The sequence below is a fragment of the Pyxicephalus adspersus genome, chromosome 8 (assembly GCF_032062135.1).
Source record: "Pyxicephalus adspersus chromosome 8, UCB_Pads_2.0, whole genome shotgun sequence".
Taxonomy (NCBI): Eukaryota; Metazoa; Chordata; class Amphibia; order Anura; family Pyxicephalidae; genus Pyxicephalus; species Pyxicephalus adspersus.
This window is the reverse complement of record NC_092865.1, coordinates 20003278-20024627: the sequence shown is the minus strand read 5'-3', so window position 1 is coordinate 20024627 and position 21350 is coordinate 20003278. Positions and strand designations below refer to the sequence as shown.

At 39.2% G+C, this 21350-nt stretch overlaps 2 protein-coding genes across 3 annotated transcripts in view; both read left to right on the top strand.

Annotated features, from left to right (window-relative positions):
• Positions 1-21350, top strand: part of LOC140336536 (rab GTPase-activating protein 1-like) — a 173029-nt gene that overhangs the window by 36800 nt on the left and 114879 nt on the right. The window lies entirely within an intron of this gene.
• On the top strand, positions 15726-20258 carry GPR52 (G protein-coupled receptor 52). Its single transcript, XM_072419713.1, has 2 exons — positions 15726-15865; positions 17575-20258. Exon 2 carries the CDS (start codon positions 17966-17968, stop codon positions 19055-19057), a length of 1092 nt encoding a protein of 363 aa, XP_072275814.1. The 5' UTR covers positions 15726-15865; positions 17575-17965; the 3' UTR covers positions 19058-20258.

Sequence of the window (21350 nt, the reverse complement as noted above, 5' to 3'; positions counted from 1 at the left end):
CTGGCATTGGTTTATGCCAAAATCATCCTCTTCTACTTGAGATTCATGTTTCAAACATCAATTTCACAACCATTTCAGACTTGTGGTCAACCACAGCCTTGTACCACATTCTCAACCGCAGTCCCAATTGCTCCCAATCAACTTTTGGGAACAGCTGGGAACCACTTTGCACATGTGGTTGCAGTGGATTGTGGTGTGTTTCCTGGAAGTGACGAGGTTTCTATCCTTTTCAATATTTAATAAGAGAATAATCATGTTTGTTCTGCTTACTGCTTTTCATGCTCCTATTGGCAGTGCAAGTTTGTGATCCAGTAGAGTTATTTAAAACAATTCACTTTGTGTGTGGTCAACATCTAATCTTTATTATTTGTTAATAGAGAAATTAAACTGTGCCTCCAAAAGGACCTATTACTGGCAAGTCTACAAATCGTAATATTTAACCATAACAGAAACATGGAAAATGTAACTTATAAAATATGAATATTGTATCAAAAAGTTTATTGTAAACAGTTCACCTTGTAATATACACACACATAATAAACTACATGCTCCCTTTGGGGATAATGGTGTTTCAGTTTTCTGAACAAAGCTGGAGTGTCGCCTTTAAAGAAGACCTATCTAAAACTATTAAAGATCGTTTGTTTAATATTCAGAGGAGACCAACTCTCTGAAGTAACAGCCAACTCGTCAGATATATTGGAAAATAGGTCTTCTTGCCCGAGGTTCCAGCCCTGCTCCCCACACCATTATAATCTCACTTGGCTTAGGGCCAATGGAGGGAGTTAGTTATGTTCTCGTCTTATTTAGGACTAGAAACACTTAAAATACTAAATTTGGAAGGTCATTCAGAGCCATGAGATAACTGTAGATGCTTCCCCTTAAAGCGTACCTAAACTCAATGTTTTCACTTTACCTAAAAGGGTAGACAACCCTTAGATGTGAAGAGAAAATGTTTATTTTTTAAAGTGCAACGCCCTTATTTTTCTTTTTAAAAAAGGGTGCAGCACCTCTCCTTTCTGTGCATGCTCAGGATCTTAGACATGTGCAGAAGGGGGCATTTTTTTCTAATAAGGGAAACAGATGCTGATCTCAAGCAAGCGCAGTGAAATTGGCGCACCTGAGCAGCGTGAGATCAGGTGACGTGCCAAGAAGACCAAGGAAGAAGACGGAAGACAGAAGATGGTGGCGCCCAGCACTTCCTCAGAGCCAGGACGAAGAGGAATTCCAGAATGATGCAGGACCAGAAAGACCAGCGCCATCGAGGGACTTGTAGGATTAAGGGTAATTGTCTTTTTTTCCCCTTTAGTTCCCCTTTAACCATAAATAAAATGTTCTCATTAATGGAAAAAAATCTGTGTAAAATTTCTAGAACAGGACAAATCGTGAACCCTGTTTAGGAAGTTCCACAACCGATTCGGCCAGAAACGGAACATTTTAATCTCAAATACTTTGCAGATATTTCAAACTATGTCTCTGTTTAGTTTTCTATTATAAATGGAAATAAAATGTATCTGCCAGGGCTGTCCTTATCTATCTGTTACATTGACCAGCCAAGACAACACAATGTGGCGTCATTTGGAGAGTGAGCAAAACGAAACCTTTTCTTCAAACTAATAAGTGTTTCTACTATTACCTCCTCCCTACTTTCCTGCTGTCACATAAGTGAGCTGGACCTAAAGAGAGTTGGTTCCCATTCTTTGATACCATAGAGGAATTGAGTGAGACATATTGGAGTTGCTTGGCAACTAGGGATGGTGGGTGGTGCAGCTTTCATGCTGGAATATAACCCCTTTGATGCCAATGTGCAGCAATTAAAGCATCCAAGACCCACAAAATCTAGTCTTAAAACATGACCAGCCCATCATGTTCTTAATTACTTCCTCCTGTTTGTAACCAATTGTTTTCTAAAAACAAGTTTTATTTACATTAAAAGCGAGACCTTGATGGCATGTGTATGCTGCATGTTGAATGAGTGGGCGGTGACACCGTAACAGTCAACGTTTTCCCTTTCGAAGGTGATATTTTAATTGTATGCTATCACCGCTAAGCGTTGCGCTCAACTTATATAAAATCATCCTTGAGTTGCCATCTTGCTGTGCCATTTCCATAGTAGGTGAGCAGACACAGGAATGGTATTTATTTTTCTGATTAAAATGTCAAGGTAAGAACTCTGTTCTCGCACATATCATTCAGGAATATCTATCACTCCCAGACCTCTTGATGAATGCCTGGAAACAAGCGTGCCGCTTTAAGATAATGGCTAATGCAATTAAAATTCTTTCTGTGTGTTTCTCATTTGATCTGTAACTCACATGCCCCCTTATATCTTAGCTTTGTAATACAAGTAATCCAATCTGCTTCTAATGATATGACATATATCACTGTTTACTAAGTAAAAAACATAAAACACTGCCAGTCTGCAGAGTGAAATTGCAGTAATGCAATGCTATTTTATTTTTATTTCCTATTTGTTTGCTCAATGACAAATGCAGGTCAAAGATCATTCATCTGAAATTTGTAAGATATGTGTATTTCTACACATTTTAAAGTACATCTTTAGGGCTACGGCCACAGAAACAGCAAAATGGAGTGCTTGCTGCATATTTTTGACCCGGCCAGACACCTCCAACTGTGTTGTAAAGAATGTTCTAATGCTTATGGTTTTGGTGCTGTGCTAAACATTAGGGCTACTCCATCTCATTGAATAAATTGCTTTCATAGTGTGGCTTCCCTACCAGTAAAGCATTTAGAGCATTGGATGAACTTACTCCCAGTAAGGATAGCATGTGAGAAAAACAGCAGGACAGAATTACAGTGCATCACTACAAAGCAGGGAGCTGAAACTGCATATGTAATTCAGGCAGATAAGGTTGCCTGTATGTAGATATACATTGCCTGGCCAAAATGTCTTCAAGAGCTTGGGAGAACTTTTACCATTTGGGGTTGGTTCAGATGGTCAAGTATAGGTTTGTCAACATTATGTGACCAAAAAAATGAGGTAGTTGAATATACTGAATGACCAGGTTTTTCCATTAATTTCAAAATATTGCCGTCATCCGTTTCAAGATGCACATGTCCGGATATATTTGGCTTATTCAAGTTGTGGAATAGTGGGTCAGGCTCTTGAGACATAATTTTCACACATAGAGTCCAGCCTAGAACCCCATTTAAAATCTTTGGGTTGCGTTTTCTGACTTTGTAATAATCAGTACATGTTCTTGGGGAAAAATGTCTGCACCTCTGGATGGAAAGAAATGGTATGACATTGCATAGGCCTATTGAAGGATACGATGGCGAAGTGCACGCGGTAACCAATGCTAAAGGAAGTCTCACAAAGTGTATGTGACTTTTTTGGGGGGCAGGCTGTATTTTTTTTTTTTGCAGGAATGCATCATTTAATATATTTATTTATTTTTTACTTTGAAGGTCATCATTTTCACTCGCTGCCTCTTGAATTCCTCTTTTTAATAAATAATTATTTGGCAAAGCTTGACTGTTACAGTATTAATAGCCGTGGCAGTATGGATAGATTGCGGCACCAACAGATTTTAGTACTAAGGCGATCCAGGCAAGTAAATGTTCCAATAGTTTCATTTCTTGCACAGCTTTTGTAATTGTTGAATCTTGAGAACATCTTGATTGTGTGAAGCATGCTTGTCATCTTATACAGCTCTCTATTGTGTGTGATAGCTGAGTGTAGGGATACATCTATTAACAGGTTAGTTGGAGCCAATGTATGGAAAAGAGGTGCCAGCATAATGTTTGTGATGTTGATTCTTTTCACGAAGAACCAGTTGTTATCTTTTATTATGTACATTACACAATAGTTAGAGCTTATCACTAACAAAAGAGTGTGAAAGCTTCCTATATTAATGTCTATACATCTCTGTACAAAAGGTAAGCAGTGGGAAAAGAGAGGATGTACCAATTTGGGGAAATTTCTATTTATTCCCTGAACCGGAGATGCAAACTTTTCTTAAAGTGAGGGAAATTCTTGTCAGGGGAACTGGTGTCCCAAGATTTCCCCTTACTTCTTGGGGATGACCATGTTCACCAGTACAAATAGAATGGTAAATCTACCCAAACCCAAGGTTTACTTTAACCCCTTTTTGTTTATATTAGGCCCCATGCAGATTTTTTATGAATGAATTTTTAAAAACAATGATCTGGGAAGTCTTAGAGAAAAATTGTGCCTTCTTAACAGCATATACTACCATTCCAGCCTCTCAGCTGATGGGAATACTTCTTACTTTCATATATCGAAGGTGTGTAACTCCATATAACAGTCCCAGGTATATTTAGGGCTGTGGCACATGCACTCCATAGCTTTGTGTAAGTTATGAGTTAGACAACTTGTACTTTATACAGGAAAATAAATATATTCATATAAAGGACTACACTTTAGTGATCCTGCTGCTTTTCCCAGCATAGGCAAAACACATATTTCTTTTAGGTTAGTTATAGTGAAGGACCGGAAGCTGTCTTCTTGTATTTGTAGTCATTGCAACAGATTTTGTCATCTCCTTTTGTAGAACCTTTCCCTGGATATTTAGTAGGGGACATGCTCAGCAGCAGTCCTTTCTTCTGACAGTCCTCACAAAACGCAATGTGCCCTACACACTGCCAATTTTGAATTTGCTCTTGCCAGCACCAGGTCCAAGTCTGGCAGATTGCTTTTAAGGAGTAGAAAGAATAGGGAATGAAAGGGATGAGGGAGCAGTGCCTCAATCAAAAACCAAAGGGGGCTAGTAACAAAACCAGTCAAGAATACGTCCACCACAGGATGAAGCCCAGGGATGTACATGGTTTAGGCCTGCAATGGTAGGAGTTAATCTTTGAAAGCCCAGCCAGTGAATGGAAATACACTGCACACAGAGCACAGAGATTTATCCATGCAACACACTAATTAGTTTTTAGATCTGCCAAATAGATGTTGGAGCTGCTAAACACATTCTATTAACAGCCAAATGGCCAGGCAATTAGAAGCATTTCCTATGAATGCAGAGTTTATACGAATGGCAATTTTCAACTTGGCAGAGAAGTTGAACTTGCTCCTGGCTCTGGTCTCGGTTTAACCCTGACCTTTAGATTTCTGTGTTTTTAAAGCCATTCGCTGACCCAAACAAGGACCTTTGTCTTTTTTAGGAAGCACTTAAGCTTGGAAAGAGAACAGGAAGACCCTTTGTGTTTGCATTTCTTTTGTACTTCACAAGTGAAACAGTTTGGCCAGGATTGACTTTTTGTTCATAAAGTTTATGGAAAACCCTAGCAATGAACTTCTCTTGTCTGTTCTCTTTTGGTGTGCTGCATATACTAGTGAAAGTAGTTGGTATATCTGTTCAAAAAAAAACAATTCCAATTTGTTAATTTCTGCCAAATATTCAGGGCTACTGTGTGCATTTTGTACTCCCTTCCTAAACAATGTTATCAGGAGATATTTGTAGTACAGAATGTCTAGCCCCCTCCATGTTATAGAGGAGAGAGAAGTGTTCTGTAGATCCAACATACTTCGTGTCCTAGGGTGACAATTCTGCTTCTTAGGACAGGAACTGTGTTACTGGAAGGATCACCAGGAGAAAAGAAAACTGAGTGGTAAGCAGTGTAAATAAAATCTGTGTGTACTGTACACAGCCTAGTATGGGCAACCAGTTCAACAGGCATCACCTAGGAAAATGAGGCCAAAAAAGGGTTAACTTGTGCTTTTTATCTAAAGATTTTACTGAATGCCAATGTTTTTTTTTTCTTTGGAGAAAATGAAGTTCATTTACAATTTATATGAAATGGGAGGATTTGGTAAGGTAGGCTAAAATGACTGACAGGTCCACTTTATTAGTAGAAGGCCATTTGATGAGTTTTATTGTGCAGAAGTGTGAAATGAACACTCGTGTCCTCTCCATCTCCTCTTCATCTTAGTAGACTTGCCATCAGATAGCAATGATTTTATTCCTCAATAATGAATTCCCAGTATACCTAACAATAACCTAATTTCCCTTGGGTCCCTGTGCTGCTCTCCTGCAGTGAACGTCTCAAGCCGCCTGTGCTTGGGATTATTTCCAGTAAAATAGTAGTTTCTCCTGGAACTCTGAATAGAGATGTAACTTCCTAGGGGGTTTTCTGCCATCATTTGTTGATTATAGATTGCTAGGGACTGTTAGAAAAACCAGTCATCAGTGCTCCCGAGTGAATTTTGCTATATGTGTCAGCGTTAAGGATATAAATGTTATTTCTCAGTAACATCCTACAGCAACCAATCAGAGTTTATTCTGGCAGGGCAAGATACATTCTAACTGGTTAGTCTGGGTTATGTAAAGAATTGACTCTCTTTAATAATTAAAGCCATTTGTATTCCAAGCTAGGTGCCCTAGATTTGCCCAATTGTTATTATATTATCATTTTTTGAGGAAGCATTGTAGTGAAAAATATTGTATTCTGCTAACTGTATGTAACTAATACCTGTAATAATGATATTCATTAAGTGAATTCCTTTTATTATAGGTATTATTATTTCACTGGTATTTTTTCTTTATATTTACATTCAGACCAAGTAGTCCAACAAAAGTGGTAGTGGCTGTGGCTATGCAGCACCTGCCAAATCCCAATAAATGGAGTCTATGAGAAATAGGGATAGGAGTTGGAGCTGGAGGCCAGGTGTGGCTCAGGTAGGCAGACCTGTGAAATGCCTGAGAATCCTGAGTGGAAGTGAATATTTAAGTGTGCTAACCAGATGCCAGAGTTTGAGAGTTAAGACAATGGACCTGATTTATTAAAGCTTTCCAAGACTGGAGAAGATCCAGTCTTGGAAAGATCCAGTCTTGGGTGTGAACACTTTAATCCATGAATCTGGGTGATCCAGCAAACCTGAAACGGATCTGGTCCAGGATTGGAAACATTTGTTAACAAATAGCAAAATACTTTTAGAAATCCATTCCAGGTTTGCTGGGTCTCCTAGTTTTGTGTATCCTCTCTAGCCTTGGAGAGCTTTAAAAAATTCGGCCCTATGAAAGCATAGCAGCAAGCACTCTGTAGGAGAGGCTACAGACCCCAAGTTTGAGACTGGTAATATAATCGACTTGTGCTAGTTTGGACTTCGCTGCTGTTTTCCCATGGAGAAGAACGACAGGGTGCTGTCTGCTTGTTCTCCCCCTCGCCATGGAACAGAACAGTGTTGTGTATACAGCGCTCATTCTTTTCCATCACTGGAATGGATTACAAAAAAAAAATTCCTCTACCATTCATATGTTGGTTAAGGAAAATGGAGGCATAGGTATGGTAGGCTAAAATGACTGATAGGTTGACTTTAATGGCAGGAGGTTATGGTCAAGGAAAATGGTCCATCTTCCCCATTTTACATCCTTCTGCCATCTCTTCACCATGCAAGTGGCATACAAATCCACGGACAGTCACATGATCTAAAACAATGTTTCTCAACCTTTTTAACATTGTAGAACCCTTGAAATAACCTTCAGGTTGTCGGGGAACCCCTTCTATAATTACTGTTTCCACAATTCATAGTACATTAGTGTGATGGTCAGTAGGAAGAATGCTTTTTACATTGCCTGCTTTTCATTGTTTTTGTACCACAGTACCTTTAGTCTGCCATCAGACCAGATGGGCTATGCTTCTACTACTCTTGACCCTCTAAATGCTACTGGTAGGTACTAAATATTGCATGCCAGGAACACCCCTGAAGACCTGGGGTTTTAACATGATATTCAATATTATTTAGTTCACGTCAGTGGTTTTCATGTTTTGGTTGATTTGTGTATGTGGCAGTTTTGATTTTGCATATAGCTCCACCAATTTTTATATGTATCATAGTGTAACCTAAGGACAATCTGCTGCAATTGTACGTGTTAAAAGCAAATGATTGCCAAACGTAATAATAAAAAGAAAGTGAAAATCATGTGTGAAAAAAAGGAAAATATAAAGATGATGTGTTAATCTCACATGATATCCTGAAGGGTTATGATTTGAGATTACCATTTTCTATTCTCAGAGGGAAAAATAGGACTAGAAAGCATATCCTGCAAACTACATTTATAAAAGCATCTTATGAAGCTGCTTCTTCAACTGTTATTCGACCTGGAAGACATAACGATAGGCTGCTTTTTACTGGGTCACTGTGAATCTCATTCAGTCAATTTCATAAAGCTTGTTGAGTCAATGAGAGCTTGTGCCAAGTACCTTGCCGTAAGAGTGCTGTCCTTCTATCAGAACAAAAAGCCTGCATTAAATCTGACACACACAAGGAAGGTTCTTAGAACTTTTCTGCTTCTTGCTCATGGAAATGTCGTATCAATTATACCAGTACCAATGCTTCCAAAAATGTTTAATTAAACATCAGAGGGAGAAGAGTGTACATACCTTAAATAGGTAATGGCAGACACAAAGAACAGCCTAGTGTAGATATTTTCAACCAGGCTAGCATGGAACTCTGGGGTTCCGTCTGAAGTTGGCAAGGGTTTCCTCCTGTTTTTGAATGACCTCTAATTTGATATATCCTGCATAATTTTGGGGCCAGCACCACTTGGTAGACAGCCAGCTGCATAATGATATTTTTTAGTAGTCTATAGGGTGGTATTCTAACCAACATGGCATTAATGAAACGCTGGCTACCAAAGTAGGAGGTTTTTTCCCCTATGACCACCCAAATATATAAAAGGTTCCTTAGGGATCTAAAAGCCCAGAAAGGCTGGTTTAGTGTATAAAAGTGTTTGGTTTTTCAACCAGGAATGTTAATACAGGTAGTCCCCGGGTTAAAGGCATCCGACATACAGACAACTCCTAGATACAAACGTGGCTTCCCTGCTTTCTTTTGTGGAGGACGGAGGTTTGATGAGGGGTAGGGGGGGAATTTTGCATGACTTGCAGAAGAAATCTTCTGCTAAACACAGCGGAGGTTGTGGGTGATCATAAGGGCTGAGCTGATCTGTAGCATTTTGTAAGTCTTTAATGACCAAGACAAACTCTGCAGTTGTTTCTGTTTGCATATCAAAGCACAGCTTGCTCCAGAAGTTAATGAATGTCTTGGCTCCATAAAGTTTTTTTTTTTTTTTTTTGCTTTGGGTGTGAATAACGCACAGTGAGGATTTTAAACAGTAACTGATACCACGCTGCCTATTAATATGTTGAGACATACATTGTTTCTAATTGCATTTATTAAAATAATGTACCTGTTTCGACTTACATACAAATTCAACTTAAGAACAAGCCTACAGTCCCTATTTCATATGTAAAACCGGTACTACCTGTACTCCAAGCAATGGCAAACAATGACATAATTGATATGTCTTACATGCTGCACATCTGATTGATTCTCAGTACCTCTCCCTGTCTAAGTGTTAGCCTAATTCTGAGTCAAAATCTAGCCCTTACAAACGCAGCAAAACCTTTAATAGATTTTACAGAGCTGTATGAAATTGTGTTTTCCCAAGTTCAACTTCAAAACATATTTTAGATTATTATTATTTATTTAGTTAATATTTGGAAGGGTTGTAGTACTTGTCAAATTTTGGAGTTTCTTCTTCTTTGGGAATATTCTTCTTCGCAACCTAATTCTTGAACACCGAGGCAGGAAGTGTGCAGAAATCTTTTAAGCGAAGGTATTTATACACAATGGTATATATACATACTTTTAGCAGGTTACATTGTAAGAAAGACTATTGAAAACATTTATTACCCTTGGGAGGATTCCAGCCTACAGAAATATAAAGTTCTAAAAAAAAAATGTCTCTTCCTATGTCATACTTATTGCTAAAGTTTAGGCATTTTTTACACTGATAAACACAATAATTATTGTTTGTCAGTCATACGATACCTGAAAATCCTGGGTAATGCTTGATTTGTTGTCATTAGTTTTGTGGTTGTTTCAGGTTATTGTATTTCATTTCGTACAGTTTTTTTTTTTTTGCTAAAAAGACCAGCATTTATACAAGGGCTGCATGCAGTAATCAGGCAGGTGGGTGCAGTGGTATCCACGCAGTGCTAGTTGGCAGTGGTGGGTGTTGCACTTTCATTATTTTGCACTTTGCCTTTTTTTTCCTTCTTCATTAAATGTCTTTTTTATCCCCACCTGTGTGTTTTCTTTGTTACTCAGAGGAAGCAGATATAACTACTTACTATTTTTTTTTGTTCTCCCCGCTCTTTTCATCCTGATGTGTTGTGTGAATATCATGAATAATTATATAGCAATACATTGTAGCCTCTGGCCTGTTTCATGCTGCTGAAAGAAGTGAGTTGTCTGAAAATAGTTTTGTTGTTGTATGTTGTATTTTGTAGAATAATTATTTTGCCATTCATCTAGTTTCATTGCCTAATATATATAAATATATATATATATATATATATATATATATATATATATATATATATATATATATATATGCAGAATATAGATAATTGAGACTTGAACTTTGCCAAACCTTTATTGGTCATCTAACCTAATAATAATAAAAAAAATTGTACACAGTAAAAAATGTAGTCAGGAATTTGATTACGCTTTCCAATATTTTTATTTTGCTGTCCAACATTTAATGTCTGTTGTTACAAAGGTGCAAACATAATAACCAATTTACTACGACAAATCTGTTTCCCTAAAGATAGGGAACACCATTGGACCTTGAGATTTTGTTGTGGTACAAATACCACAAAAGCTCAAGGTCCTCCAGTGTTCCTCACTTTCAGACGGCAAGGTCTGTTCTTGCCTTTCTCAACCTGTTTACCCCAGAGGAACCCCTGAAATTGCTTTTGGGTATTTGAGAACCCTTGTAAAGAGTAGGGTTGCCTGAGATCAGAGATCAGTGATAACAATGCCACTACGTTGGCGCTCATTAAGCTTACCAGCTATAAAGATAATTGGCATCGGGCCTCAGGCTTTGCCAAGGGGGGTTGGACCCAAAACCAGGCAGGCACCATCCAATGAAAGGTCAATCAGTACCAGCTCTGGATTTTCTGGAGCAACCCAGGATGAAATTGGCTGATTTAGAGGTACAATGCAAAGCTGATCCCACAGAGAAACATATAAATAAAGCTTTGGGTTAAGCAGACTGGATTACTTGGAATATGTAACTGTAAGGTCTTCAGAACAACTGTGAAGTCTTCAGAACTAAAACAAGTGGAAGTTGGCAGATATTGTATGTTATTTTTTCATTTATTCTTTTAAAAAGGCACAGAACCTCCATCTTCTAGAATACATCTGTCAGAAATATTTGTGAATTACCATTTTGTTTTTACTTTTTAATGTGCTAGACTGTTGTGACTTCACTTTTTTCATCTGCTAGACACTAAACCTGTGATGGATTTCGTGAAATGCATTTGCTATTTGTTTTAGCAAATGTTTTCAATCCTGGACCAGATCCATTCCAGGTTTGCAGAATCACCCAGGTTCACTCTTGAACGTGTATCCTCTTCAGTCTTAGAGAACTGAAATAAATTAGGACCAGTGTCTTTATTGCTCAATGTGTATAGTTGATCCTAATACCTGTAGCCAGGTATTGCAGGTGATTTCTAGATCTTCATTGAAGTACCTTTGAAGGTCTTTCCCCCTTTCCTAATATTAAAATGTAATGTGTTCTAAATATATAGGTAATTGCTTTGTACAATTTATTAATTTACTCCATTTGCCTCCCCAAACAGTGTTTCTCAACCCCTTTTACTTGGGGCAACCCATTGAAATAACATTAAGTTCTGCTATAATTACTATATCCACAACTCACATTATATTAGTGTGGTGGACAGTAGGAAGAATGCTTCTTACATTAGTGGTCAATGGGAAGTATTTTACCATTAAGATAGCCAAAAAGATCATTGTTGTCAGTTAAACTGATCTTTGAAGCACATATTGCTCAAGGAACCCCTAGGAACCCCAACCTTTGGAGGAACCCAGGTAGAGAAACAACATTATATTACTATCACTACTGAACTGCCTTTTAAAATGGGCTAACGTAGGCTTAGTCTATACGGACATTTTCCCCAGAAATTTACCTGAGGCTTTCATTTAGTTAATCTACACCAGGACCTTTGTGGCACGTTGAGCGTAATCTATATCGCTGCTTGCAGCATTTAGAAAATTTAAACGCATGGTTAACGATGAAAAACCCCGGTAAACACTTCCATTGATTTCAAGGACACACAAGGACTTCTTTGTGTATAGGAGCAGTGGGTACAGGTAGATATTGCAAAACATTTCTAAAGATTTCAGGAAATTTTGGTAGCTTCTTTGAAGCTTTAAAAGCAATCCTCAGCTCATGTTTGAGGATTTTTAACACTGGCTGAAAAAAGTCCAGGATCACTTTAAACAAGCTGCTAGCAGGCTGTTATCAGGTTTTAAATAGTGCTAAAGTTTGCTAGGGGCTTTTTTTTGAAAAGCTGGACTCTGGACAGCCTTTTAAAATTAATGTTGTACTCAACTTCATATAGTAAAGGTGAAATTATTTAGGTTAGGGAGGGGTTTTTATTTTTTACAGAGCTACATTCTAATCATTAATGGTAAATCATTACATAATTATTAAAACAGAAAAATAATTCTAAAAACTCTTTACTCCTGCAGGTTTCTTCCCCACAATTCCCAGGAATGACAATCAGCCCCCCAAAGCTGTTTCTCCTAATGTTATCTGCGATCTTATTAGGGAGATTGACTCTCTCTAATTGTCCTGATCACCAGTGAAAGTGAGAGTGAATCCAAAATTGTGAGTTGCCAGTAGAATGTGAATAGAGGGGAAATCTTCCAAAGGGGGAACCTTGTTCCCATGACAGCTGTCCAAGTATTTGGAAAGATACACAATCACTTGTTGTGGAGTCTACAAGGCAGGAAGTAAAGGGAAATCTCTCTGCTAGAACACAGATGGCAAACAACTGACAGCAGTTTAACCCTCCTCTGACAATGCATTTTTAAAAAAGGAAAATAAATGTGGCTTTAGAAAAAACTTTAATGTGACATCATTCCAAAGGACCTGTGTTTACCATTTCCAAACTGGAATGAAAAGGTGCTTTAAATGTGTCAAGCTGCTGAAAGTTTTGTAGATAGTCTGTAAGCTTGCAGTACACGCCGTTCATATACCTATTGAAACCCATACCTTATAAGACTTTATCTAGAGAGCCACGGGCTGGAAAACAAGTATGCCACCCACAGTGTTGAACCCAGAATTTTTTTTAAGCGGGGTGGGAAGAAATTGTAGGTGGGTGGCATGTATCGTGACCCAACTGTTTAGTAACCACCCAAAAACAAGCAGGTGGGGCGCCCGGCTAAAAGGAGCTGGGGAGAACACTGTCCACCCATATAGGCAAATACTCCTGACTCTGTAAACTTGTCCAACACCAGAGACTTAAGCTACGTACACACTTCCAATTATTATCGTTGGTAAACGAACGACGAACGATCCTGCACGATATCTGCGAACGATCGTATAGCACCGATCCTGTACATACAGATAACGACACCATCGTTCGTAGATATTATACACACAATAGATGCGATCGTTTGAACGATACAGGAAGTTACGTGCACCACAGGAACGTTCGTTCATCACGCATGCTCAGACCATGGACGATCAATGAACGATCGTACACACGAACGATGGTCAACGATCGTCGTCCAATCCGATCCGCCGGTCCGGTCGTTCATTTCCAACGACTTTCCTCGTTCGTCGGCGTCGTTGGTTACTTTTTTTACTAACGATTTTTGCCCAATCGATCGTTCGCCGTTCGTTCGTCGTTCATTTTGAACGATAAAAATTGGAAGTGTGTGTGCAGCTTTACAAGATAATAGAGCATAACTAAATGTAAACATTACAAAAATGCAAACATACATGATCTGTATTGCACAAGAAATAGGTGATGTCCTATATGTGCAATAAATAAAACATACCGACCTGTTTGCTTTTCTTGCTATCCAATCTCACTTCTCCTTGCTTTGTTTCTGCACCAGCATCTTAGCCTGGTCCTCTTCCGCTTACGGGATCTTACAGTAGAACTAAAGTTCCACTTTGGAAATAAGCAATCAGGCAGTTGTTTGTAGCAGAGAGGGACAACCGATGTCCTTTCTGCATTAACACCACACAGCTGTTAAATTTTGCTGAGCTGCACATGTCTGCAATCCCTGAGAGTGCCAGGACTGAATGAACTCCTGGGCACCTGTGCAGGAATTACATCATCCTGGTCTGCCTAATCAAGAGGCTAAGAATTAGATTGTGGAAGAGAAGAAGGAAGAAGATGGTGGCACCCATGATGGAACAGGGACAGGTATCGACTGGGTTTTTTCCTACTTTAAGCCAGCCTGATTGCTCTAGATTAGAAGAACTCAACTCCCACATGTGCACATGGGAGTTCATTTATTTCAGGTAGTCAACTATCCCAGGTTCATACACTGAGCTGCACACAGCTTAGTGATAATTACAGAAAAAAATTGTGAACATACAGCTAAATTTGTTTTATTGCAAAAAGGACAAGAAATGTCTATAAAAAGGGTTAGATATTTATAGATCTCTATTTTTTACTATTTAAATTTAGTTCCTCTTAAAAAAAAAAGACTGACCATGCGGTTACAAATGTAAATGCAAGGGACAAAACCTACTGATTCTTCACCGAGGATTACTCAACAACCTATTTCAAAAATGTAAAAATCAAAATGTTTCTGTGCAGCACAATGATCTCATTTTACTTGTAACAGGTTAGCCAGGAGGACAAACACCATAGTTGACCTGTGGTTCTGTCATCCTTATGCTCTCTTTTATTGACTCGAGAGCAACATTGGATATGCATAAGCTTGTTGCAGATCGTTAACTCTAAAGATAACAGATGAAACTGACCAATCAAGGATGAAGATGACAGCAGCAGCAACTCCCCTATATCTATCCTGACAGTCTTTATAAAATAATTATCTAGGTCAAAAAATGCAAGCAGTTTGTCATTTAGCCTGTCGTATGGTGAGAGAATGAAATTTCACACTGAGCAAAGGTGATGAAGACATCATATTTATTTCCTATTTAAGTCTTTTTCTTACTTGAGGAATCTGTTTTATCTCTGCAATGTTTTTCCCTTGCAGATTCCTCCGCTCTTATTGACAGCCTGTACATTGCTAATCTTTTTTTAGAAGCTACATTAAGTTGATATTTTCCCCCTCTTACCATGCTTATAGCACAGCTCTTTTATTTGAATTAATAATTAATACAGGCTTCCGTGACAGCAGGGTTCAGGTTACCGCTAACCGGCTTCAGCTAGTGTTCTCGCAGTGTTCGCTACCTGCGCCTTTGTTTGAACCATGTGCACATTACCCACAGGCAAAAGGTTGTGTTGGGTTTTACTTTTATTGTGGCACAAAAAAAAAAAAAAAACAACAACAAGCAAAGCTACTTTTGTATGCATTTTGTTTTTTATGGCGTTTAAGGAGTCATAGGTTTTGCTTTGGAGACTCCCAGAGCGCTCAAATGAATCAGAAAAGGTTGGGGCATATTGTCAAATTTTGAAAAAAAAAAAGTCCTGATTTTTATGAGTTGATAATGTTTGATGACAGTTTGTGGCATTTATACGTTGTGTCTTGGCAACTGTTACCTAGTGACAGTCCTAACCGCCACTAGCCATTGGCTGAGCCGTTGACTGGGACAGAAAGACAGTCACCTTTTCAGCATTTTCCTCTCCTGCATCAGCCTTTTGCTGGGAAAGGGGGGGGGGGGGGTAAAAGGGAGGGAAAGAAGAGGAGGAGGAAGGGAATGTGGAGGAGGAGCAGGGGGCTCAGGTGCTAGCACTAATAATACCAAGAGTGAGAGCGATAAAGAGAGAACGACAATGTGAGAATACAACGACAGCCTCCGCGCAAAAAAGCATCTCAATAGCAGGACTTCAGCAACCAAGCTGCTAGCAGGGAGCCTAGGTGAGAAGCATTGCCTTTATTAACTGTAATAAAGCAAGAAGAGGCGGCGGTGGTGGCTGGGGAGAGTAAGCTTTAATTTGTATTACGGGGACAGAAGGAGGACTGGGGGGGGGGTGGAAGATGGGACATCTGGTCCTTTTTCTGGCTAATTTGCAAGATACAGAGGGGATGGGAGATAACTGAACTCCTCCAGGTAGATCAACTTGAGGAATGATGAGCAAGGGGAGGCTTTTCTCCAAACTGCTGAGGCTGTGTCACTATAGAAAGCATTCCTTTAGATGGTATCAGAGCTGCGGCTGCCACCCACCTCCCTGGCACATCTCACACACACTGACAGTTCGAATCTATTTACACGGACAAAAGAGGTAGGCTGAGCAAACATTGCACTAACTTTCACTGGCAAAGTGGCGAGGACAGTGTGACCTTGACTATCCTCCTTTTTTTGTGTTTATTGTGTTTCCTGAACGGCAGTGCCAAGTTATTAGTGCATGCCCAAGTGTGTTTCCGTAATTTGCATCTCGTGTCAAACGTATATTTCTATCTAATGCACATGTACAATCTTTATTTATTAGTATATCATACGTACAAGGGCAGCAATGTGCATTAACTCATAGCAACCTGATTGTCAGTTTGCAGCATTCCAAATTTAGAAACAGGATTTCATTGGTTCCTGAACTTTCCAAATTTTGCTTTTCTAAAGAATCTTTTCAAGAATACAGGAAATAGCAAATATGTGCCTGTGCATAAGTAAAATAGACTGAGCTGTGCTTATCCTTCAATGATGCTGTTTTTAGAATATATCAATATCACCAGTATTCTAAATTCTGGGCACAGGCTGATGATTAAATAATATTAAATTAATTAAAGTGAATTGGCAAACTTTTGCTACCTATCACTATTTGTGCAGATCCCTATTGTTCTAATAATACTATATCTGGTCAACGTACCGGCACACTTTTAGTCTTGATAAAAGTAACAGGTGTAATAATGCAGTTTACAAAGCCAAACAAATATATTTACTATATACTGTAGTGTATTTGTATAAGAGATATTTTTAGTTTACTTACAGTGTCTGTTTATTGTCATGTGGTGGGTGTGCAAGGTGGTATTTCAAGGTGAGCGGTTGAGCAACATTTTGTTAGCTGTCACAGTGCAGCACATAGGGAAAGACTGATGCTTACAGCTAGGCTTTGCTTAAAAAACAAAATCAAGGATTTTTTTAAACATTCAGGTAATGATAGTGATCTCTCTGAGCTGGAAATTAAGTCACTCTGCTAATCCCAAGTACAAATGACTTGCCTCCAGCTAGAAGGTTTTGAAATCATTAACAGGTTAAAGTGCATGCAAAAATCATGCAGCCCGGATACAGGACACATGCTTCTGTTGTACAGAGACAGCAGGATGTTGTGATGCTCTGTTATTATTGAGCATCAGTTTAGAAGTATCTATAAAATAGTCTGTGATTGCCGCTAACCCGGCCGAGATGCTGAGATATTTTAAGATGGCTCTTGACTTCCCCTCCCTCTTATTCAAATTTTCAAGTCTAAAGATAAACTATCTCAGGAGAATAGCCAGCCACCCTTTACCTCCTCCCCTGTTCCTTAAGCATTAAAAAGATCATGAGTCAGAGAAATGTTTTTCATTAGGCATTTCTTTCTCTTTCTTCCCATTCTGTTTTTTTTTTTCATTTATTTTATTTTTATTTTTAGTTTCCACCCATGTTGCAGGATACAGATTCTGTCTTTAGCAGCCGTGCTTTGTGCTTGCTAAGAATGGATTACAAGAGCCTGATCGTGAGACAGCCAGCAAGCCTTCCTTTGTTAAGCTCCCCCAAAATTGCTCCTGGGTGCCGTGTTAATTTCTTCTGTGCCTCCTTTCCTGGAGAAGCAAAGGTGAATAAAAGCCAAAAACTGGGGCTGGTTTTTATGGATCGGGCATGAGTGATCGTGTAGACCATCTCACTGATGGAAGAGATTGCCGAAACTATTCTTGAGACTCGAACGTGGAGGGTCTCCTTCCCGGTTTTAAGACTGTTTTTTGCCACCTGGTGTTTACCGCTGTGTGTCAGAATTCCTTCCAAGGTGAACAATACTCCAAACCATGAACCAGTCACAAACTTTTGACTGGGGGACCGGCAACGCCAGCGGATTTATATTGAATGCAACTGAGCACCACGCTTGCCCTTTGGGTTTCGGTCACTACAACTCAGTGGACATATGCATCCTGGAAACCACTATAATTGTGCTGCTAACCTTTTTAATCATCACTGGTAATTTGACTGTCATCTTGGTCTTTCATTGTGCCCCACTACTGCATCATTATACCACTAGCTATTTTATCCAGACCATGGCATATGCAGACTTACTGGTTGGAGTCAGTTGTCTGGTGCCCACTTTATCATTGCTACATTACTCTACAGGAGTCCATGAATCCCTAACTTGTCAAGTGTTTGGATACATAATTTCAGTCCTGAAGAGTGTCTCTATGGCTTGTTTGGCCTTTATCAGTGTGGACCGATACCTGGCCATTACCAAACCTCTGTCCTACAACCAGTTGGTAACACCATGCAGACTGCGTCTCTGCATTGTACTGATTTGGATTTATTCCTGCCTGATCTTCCTGCCATCTTTCTTCGGCTGGGGTAAACCTGGCTACCACGGGGACATTTTTGAGTGGTGTGCCATTGCTTGGCACACCAGTGCCTACTTTACCGGCTTCATCGTGTGCCTGCTCTATGCTCCAGCAGCACTAGTTATATGTTTTACGTACTTTCACATCTTCCGTATCTGTCGCCAACACACCAAAGAAATTAGTGACCGCCGCGCTCGCTTTCCCAGCCATGAGGCTGAATCAACTGGGGAAGCTGGGCCTGGTCACAGCCCAGATAAACGGTATGCCATGGTTCTGTTTCGGATAACCAGCGTTTTTTACATGCTTTGGCTACCATACATTATTTATTTTTTGTTGGAAAGTTGGAGGGCGCTGTCAAATCCAGCCCTGTCCTTTCTCACCACCTGGTTGGCCATAAGCAATAGTTTCTGTAACTGTGTAATTTACAGCTTATCCAACAGTGTTTTCCGCCTCGGTCTCCGAAGGCTGTCCGAAACAATCTGTTCACCATGCATGTGTTCAAAAGACAAAAAAGATCGGGACCCAAAGCCCCGAAAGCGTGCTAACTCATGTTCTATTTAAAATGATTTTTGTGACAATCATGAGCTAGCAGCACATCTGCACAGGCCCGAGGATGCTGCTTTCTCAGAACCATCTACAAAAAGTATAAAATGATTCCAGCACCTCATTTTGGCTGCATTGTTTGAGTTGTTGATTTGCAATGGAAATGGGAACCAGGAAATTGATGGGAGCGGAGAGACAAAGAGCAGATGATTCTATGCCCTGCTGTCAAAAATGAGTCATCCCATCAGCTGGGGGGAGCAAAATATTAAAGAGAAGGTGTCAGATAGGTTAAGATTAGCCAATTAATGCAGATATTCTGCAGAAATATCAGATAACGCACTAAAGGTCACTTCCTCTCTGGTTCCCTGGCAAAATATTGCATTGCCGGGGATGATAAGAAGATCAATGCCCACCGCAAGGCTCGTATTACTAAATACAGTACTGCTGTGTAACCACAGTCATTACAAACTATTCCTTACCCTGAAGGTGACCAAATTGCTGTTTTTATTTATTTAGTTTTTAATTATAACTTTATCTTTATATGTTACATGAACGCAAAGCTGAGTGGCTGTCCAAATCGTATGGGAGTTTACAAAAGCGTGTGCAATATAAAGAGGTGTTTTGTCATAATATTTGTGCCTCTGAATACTTTACCCTCGAATTATTAGCCTCTTGTCCCCTTGACATTTTTGACACAACTTACCAACAAAAGCTGCTATACATTTTTTTTTTAATTGATGTGTATTTTCTGTTTTTTCAAAGTATGTCCAACATCAGTTGCTCAGCCTTGATGTTGTCAATCACTGTCTTTTTTACCATGCTGCGGTAAATAAGTGTTCTTTGTACATCTGTAGTCATGTATGCTTTGTGTATATATTGATTACATTGATAAGAGATGTGGCTCTGGTTTCCAAGTAGAGGCTGTGCATTCCTGGCCACCTAGACATGTTATCGAGCCTTTTGTCAGAGGAGGCAGCTGGCAGTGGCTCCTTCCAGAATTAGCAGCAGTGACCTTTTTTTTTTCCTTTCCAGAATAATTGGTAATCGCACCACCCATGGAAAAAATAGATTCTGCTAAGTGGACCATATTTCTGCTATATGTTTTACTCTGTCATCATTCTATAGAACATCTAGCTGGCTGCTGTTTTTTTTTTCCCGTTCCATGTGCAGTTTCACTGTGCACAGTATATATATTTAATAATAAAAAAAGTAATCTATATATGTAATGGTGTGTGATCTTTGACTGTTGTCCTAATGGTATCCAAATCATTTATTAATTCCATTTTCTGTCTTTTTAGCAGACAAGACCTCACTTTTCAGTCAAAAAATGGGACCAAGTTAAACTAAAATAAAGACATTATGACATTAAATAGTAAGCTGCTTTAGATGTTTTAGAAGTGCTTGCTATGTGCACGTTTTCCTAGGTACCTTATTTTAAAGCTTGTGGGCAGTTTGCTGCTTTAGCTAGTTTCCAACAGTGGACATATAGAGACGTTCATTACAATTTCATTAAACATACTTTTCACAATCAGTAAAATGGGCTTTAAAGCTGAGCTTTCAACTGTGCGACCAAAGTTGTGCACATGTATTACTGCATGCTTCTTAAAGAGCAGCTTATTATTTTTTGTGTGTGCTGTGTAGCTCATAAATGAGTTTTCTAATGCATAGCTGCTCACCAAAAATAGCTGCAGGGACTTCCAGTGTAATGTTCTCTTTTCATGGCCACACATATTAAAGACAAGCTCTTAGTGATCTTTGTAGCTGCAGGCACTGTGGAGAAAAACATCCTGAAAGCTCACAGCAGAGGCAAAGTATTTCAAATAAACTGCTAAGCTCCCTCTGCTTTGCCTCTTGGAGCATTTGCTTTGAGTATATAATTGAGATTAGTAGGCTGGAAGGCTTCCATGTCACTGATAGCATGAATGACCTAAGTTACTATTTTTGAATGCTCTTTTTTTAAGTAAACTTTAAGGCTGAGTTATCTTTGCATTGAAAAAATGTGTGTGTGTTAACATGCATGATAACGTGTGGTATGTGCATTGAAGAGATGTGGTGCCATTCATTCTGATGTATTGGCCTTGAAGTACACCACAACGCTGAGTAGCAAACTTTTGTGCGTTGTGGTGCACTGGGTTAAGGAAAGAAGTCCCTGCACCTTTTCTGGTTCCCAGCCATGCATTAGGCAGTTCTTTCAAATGAAAAGACTTCTTTAATGCAACGTGTATCACAGACATTGGTGCATGGTAATGTTTGTAGTTGTGAACCTGGCCTGAGGATAAATGTTAAATTTAGTTTCTGCAGCATTTAGTGA

Excerpts from the sequence above, each read along its gene's own strand:
- GPR52 (XM_072419713.1), top strand. The coding sequence starts at position 17,966 with ATGAACCAGTCACAAACTTTTGACTGGGGGACCGGCAACGCCAGCGGA.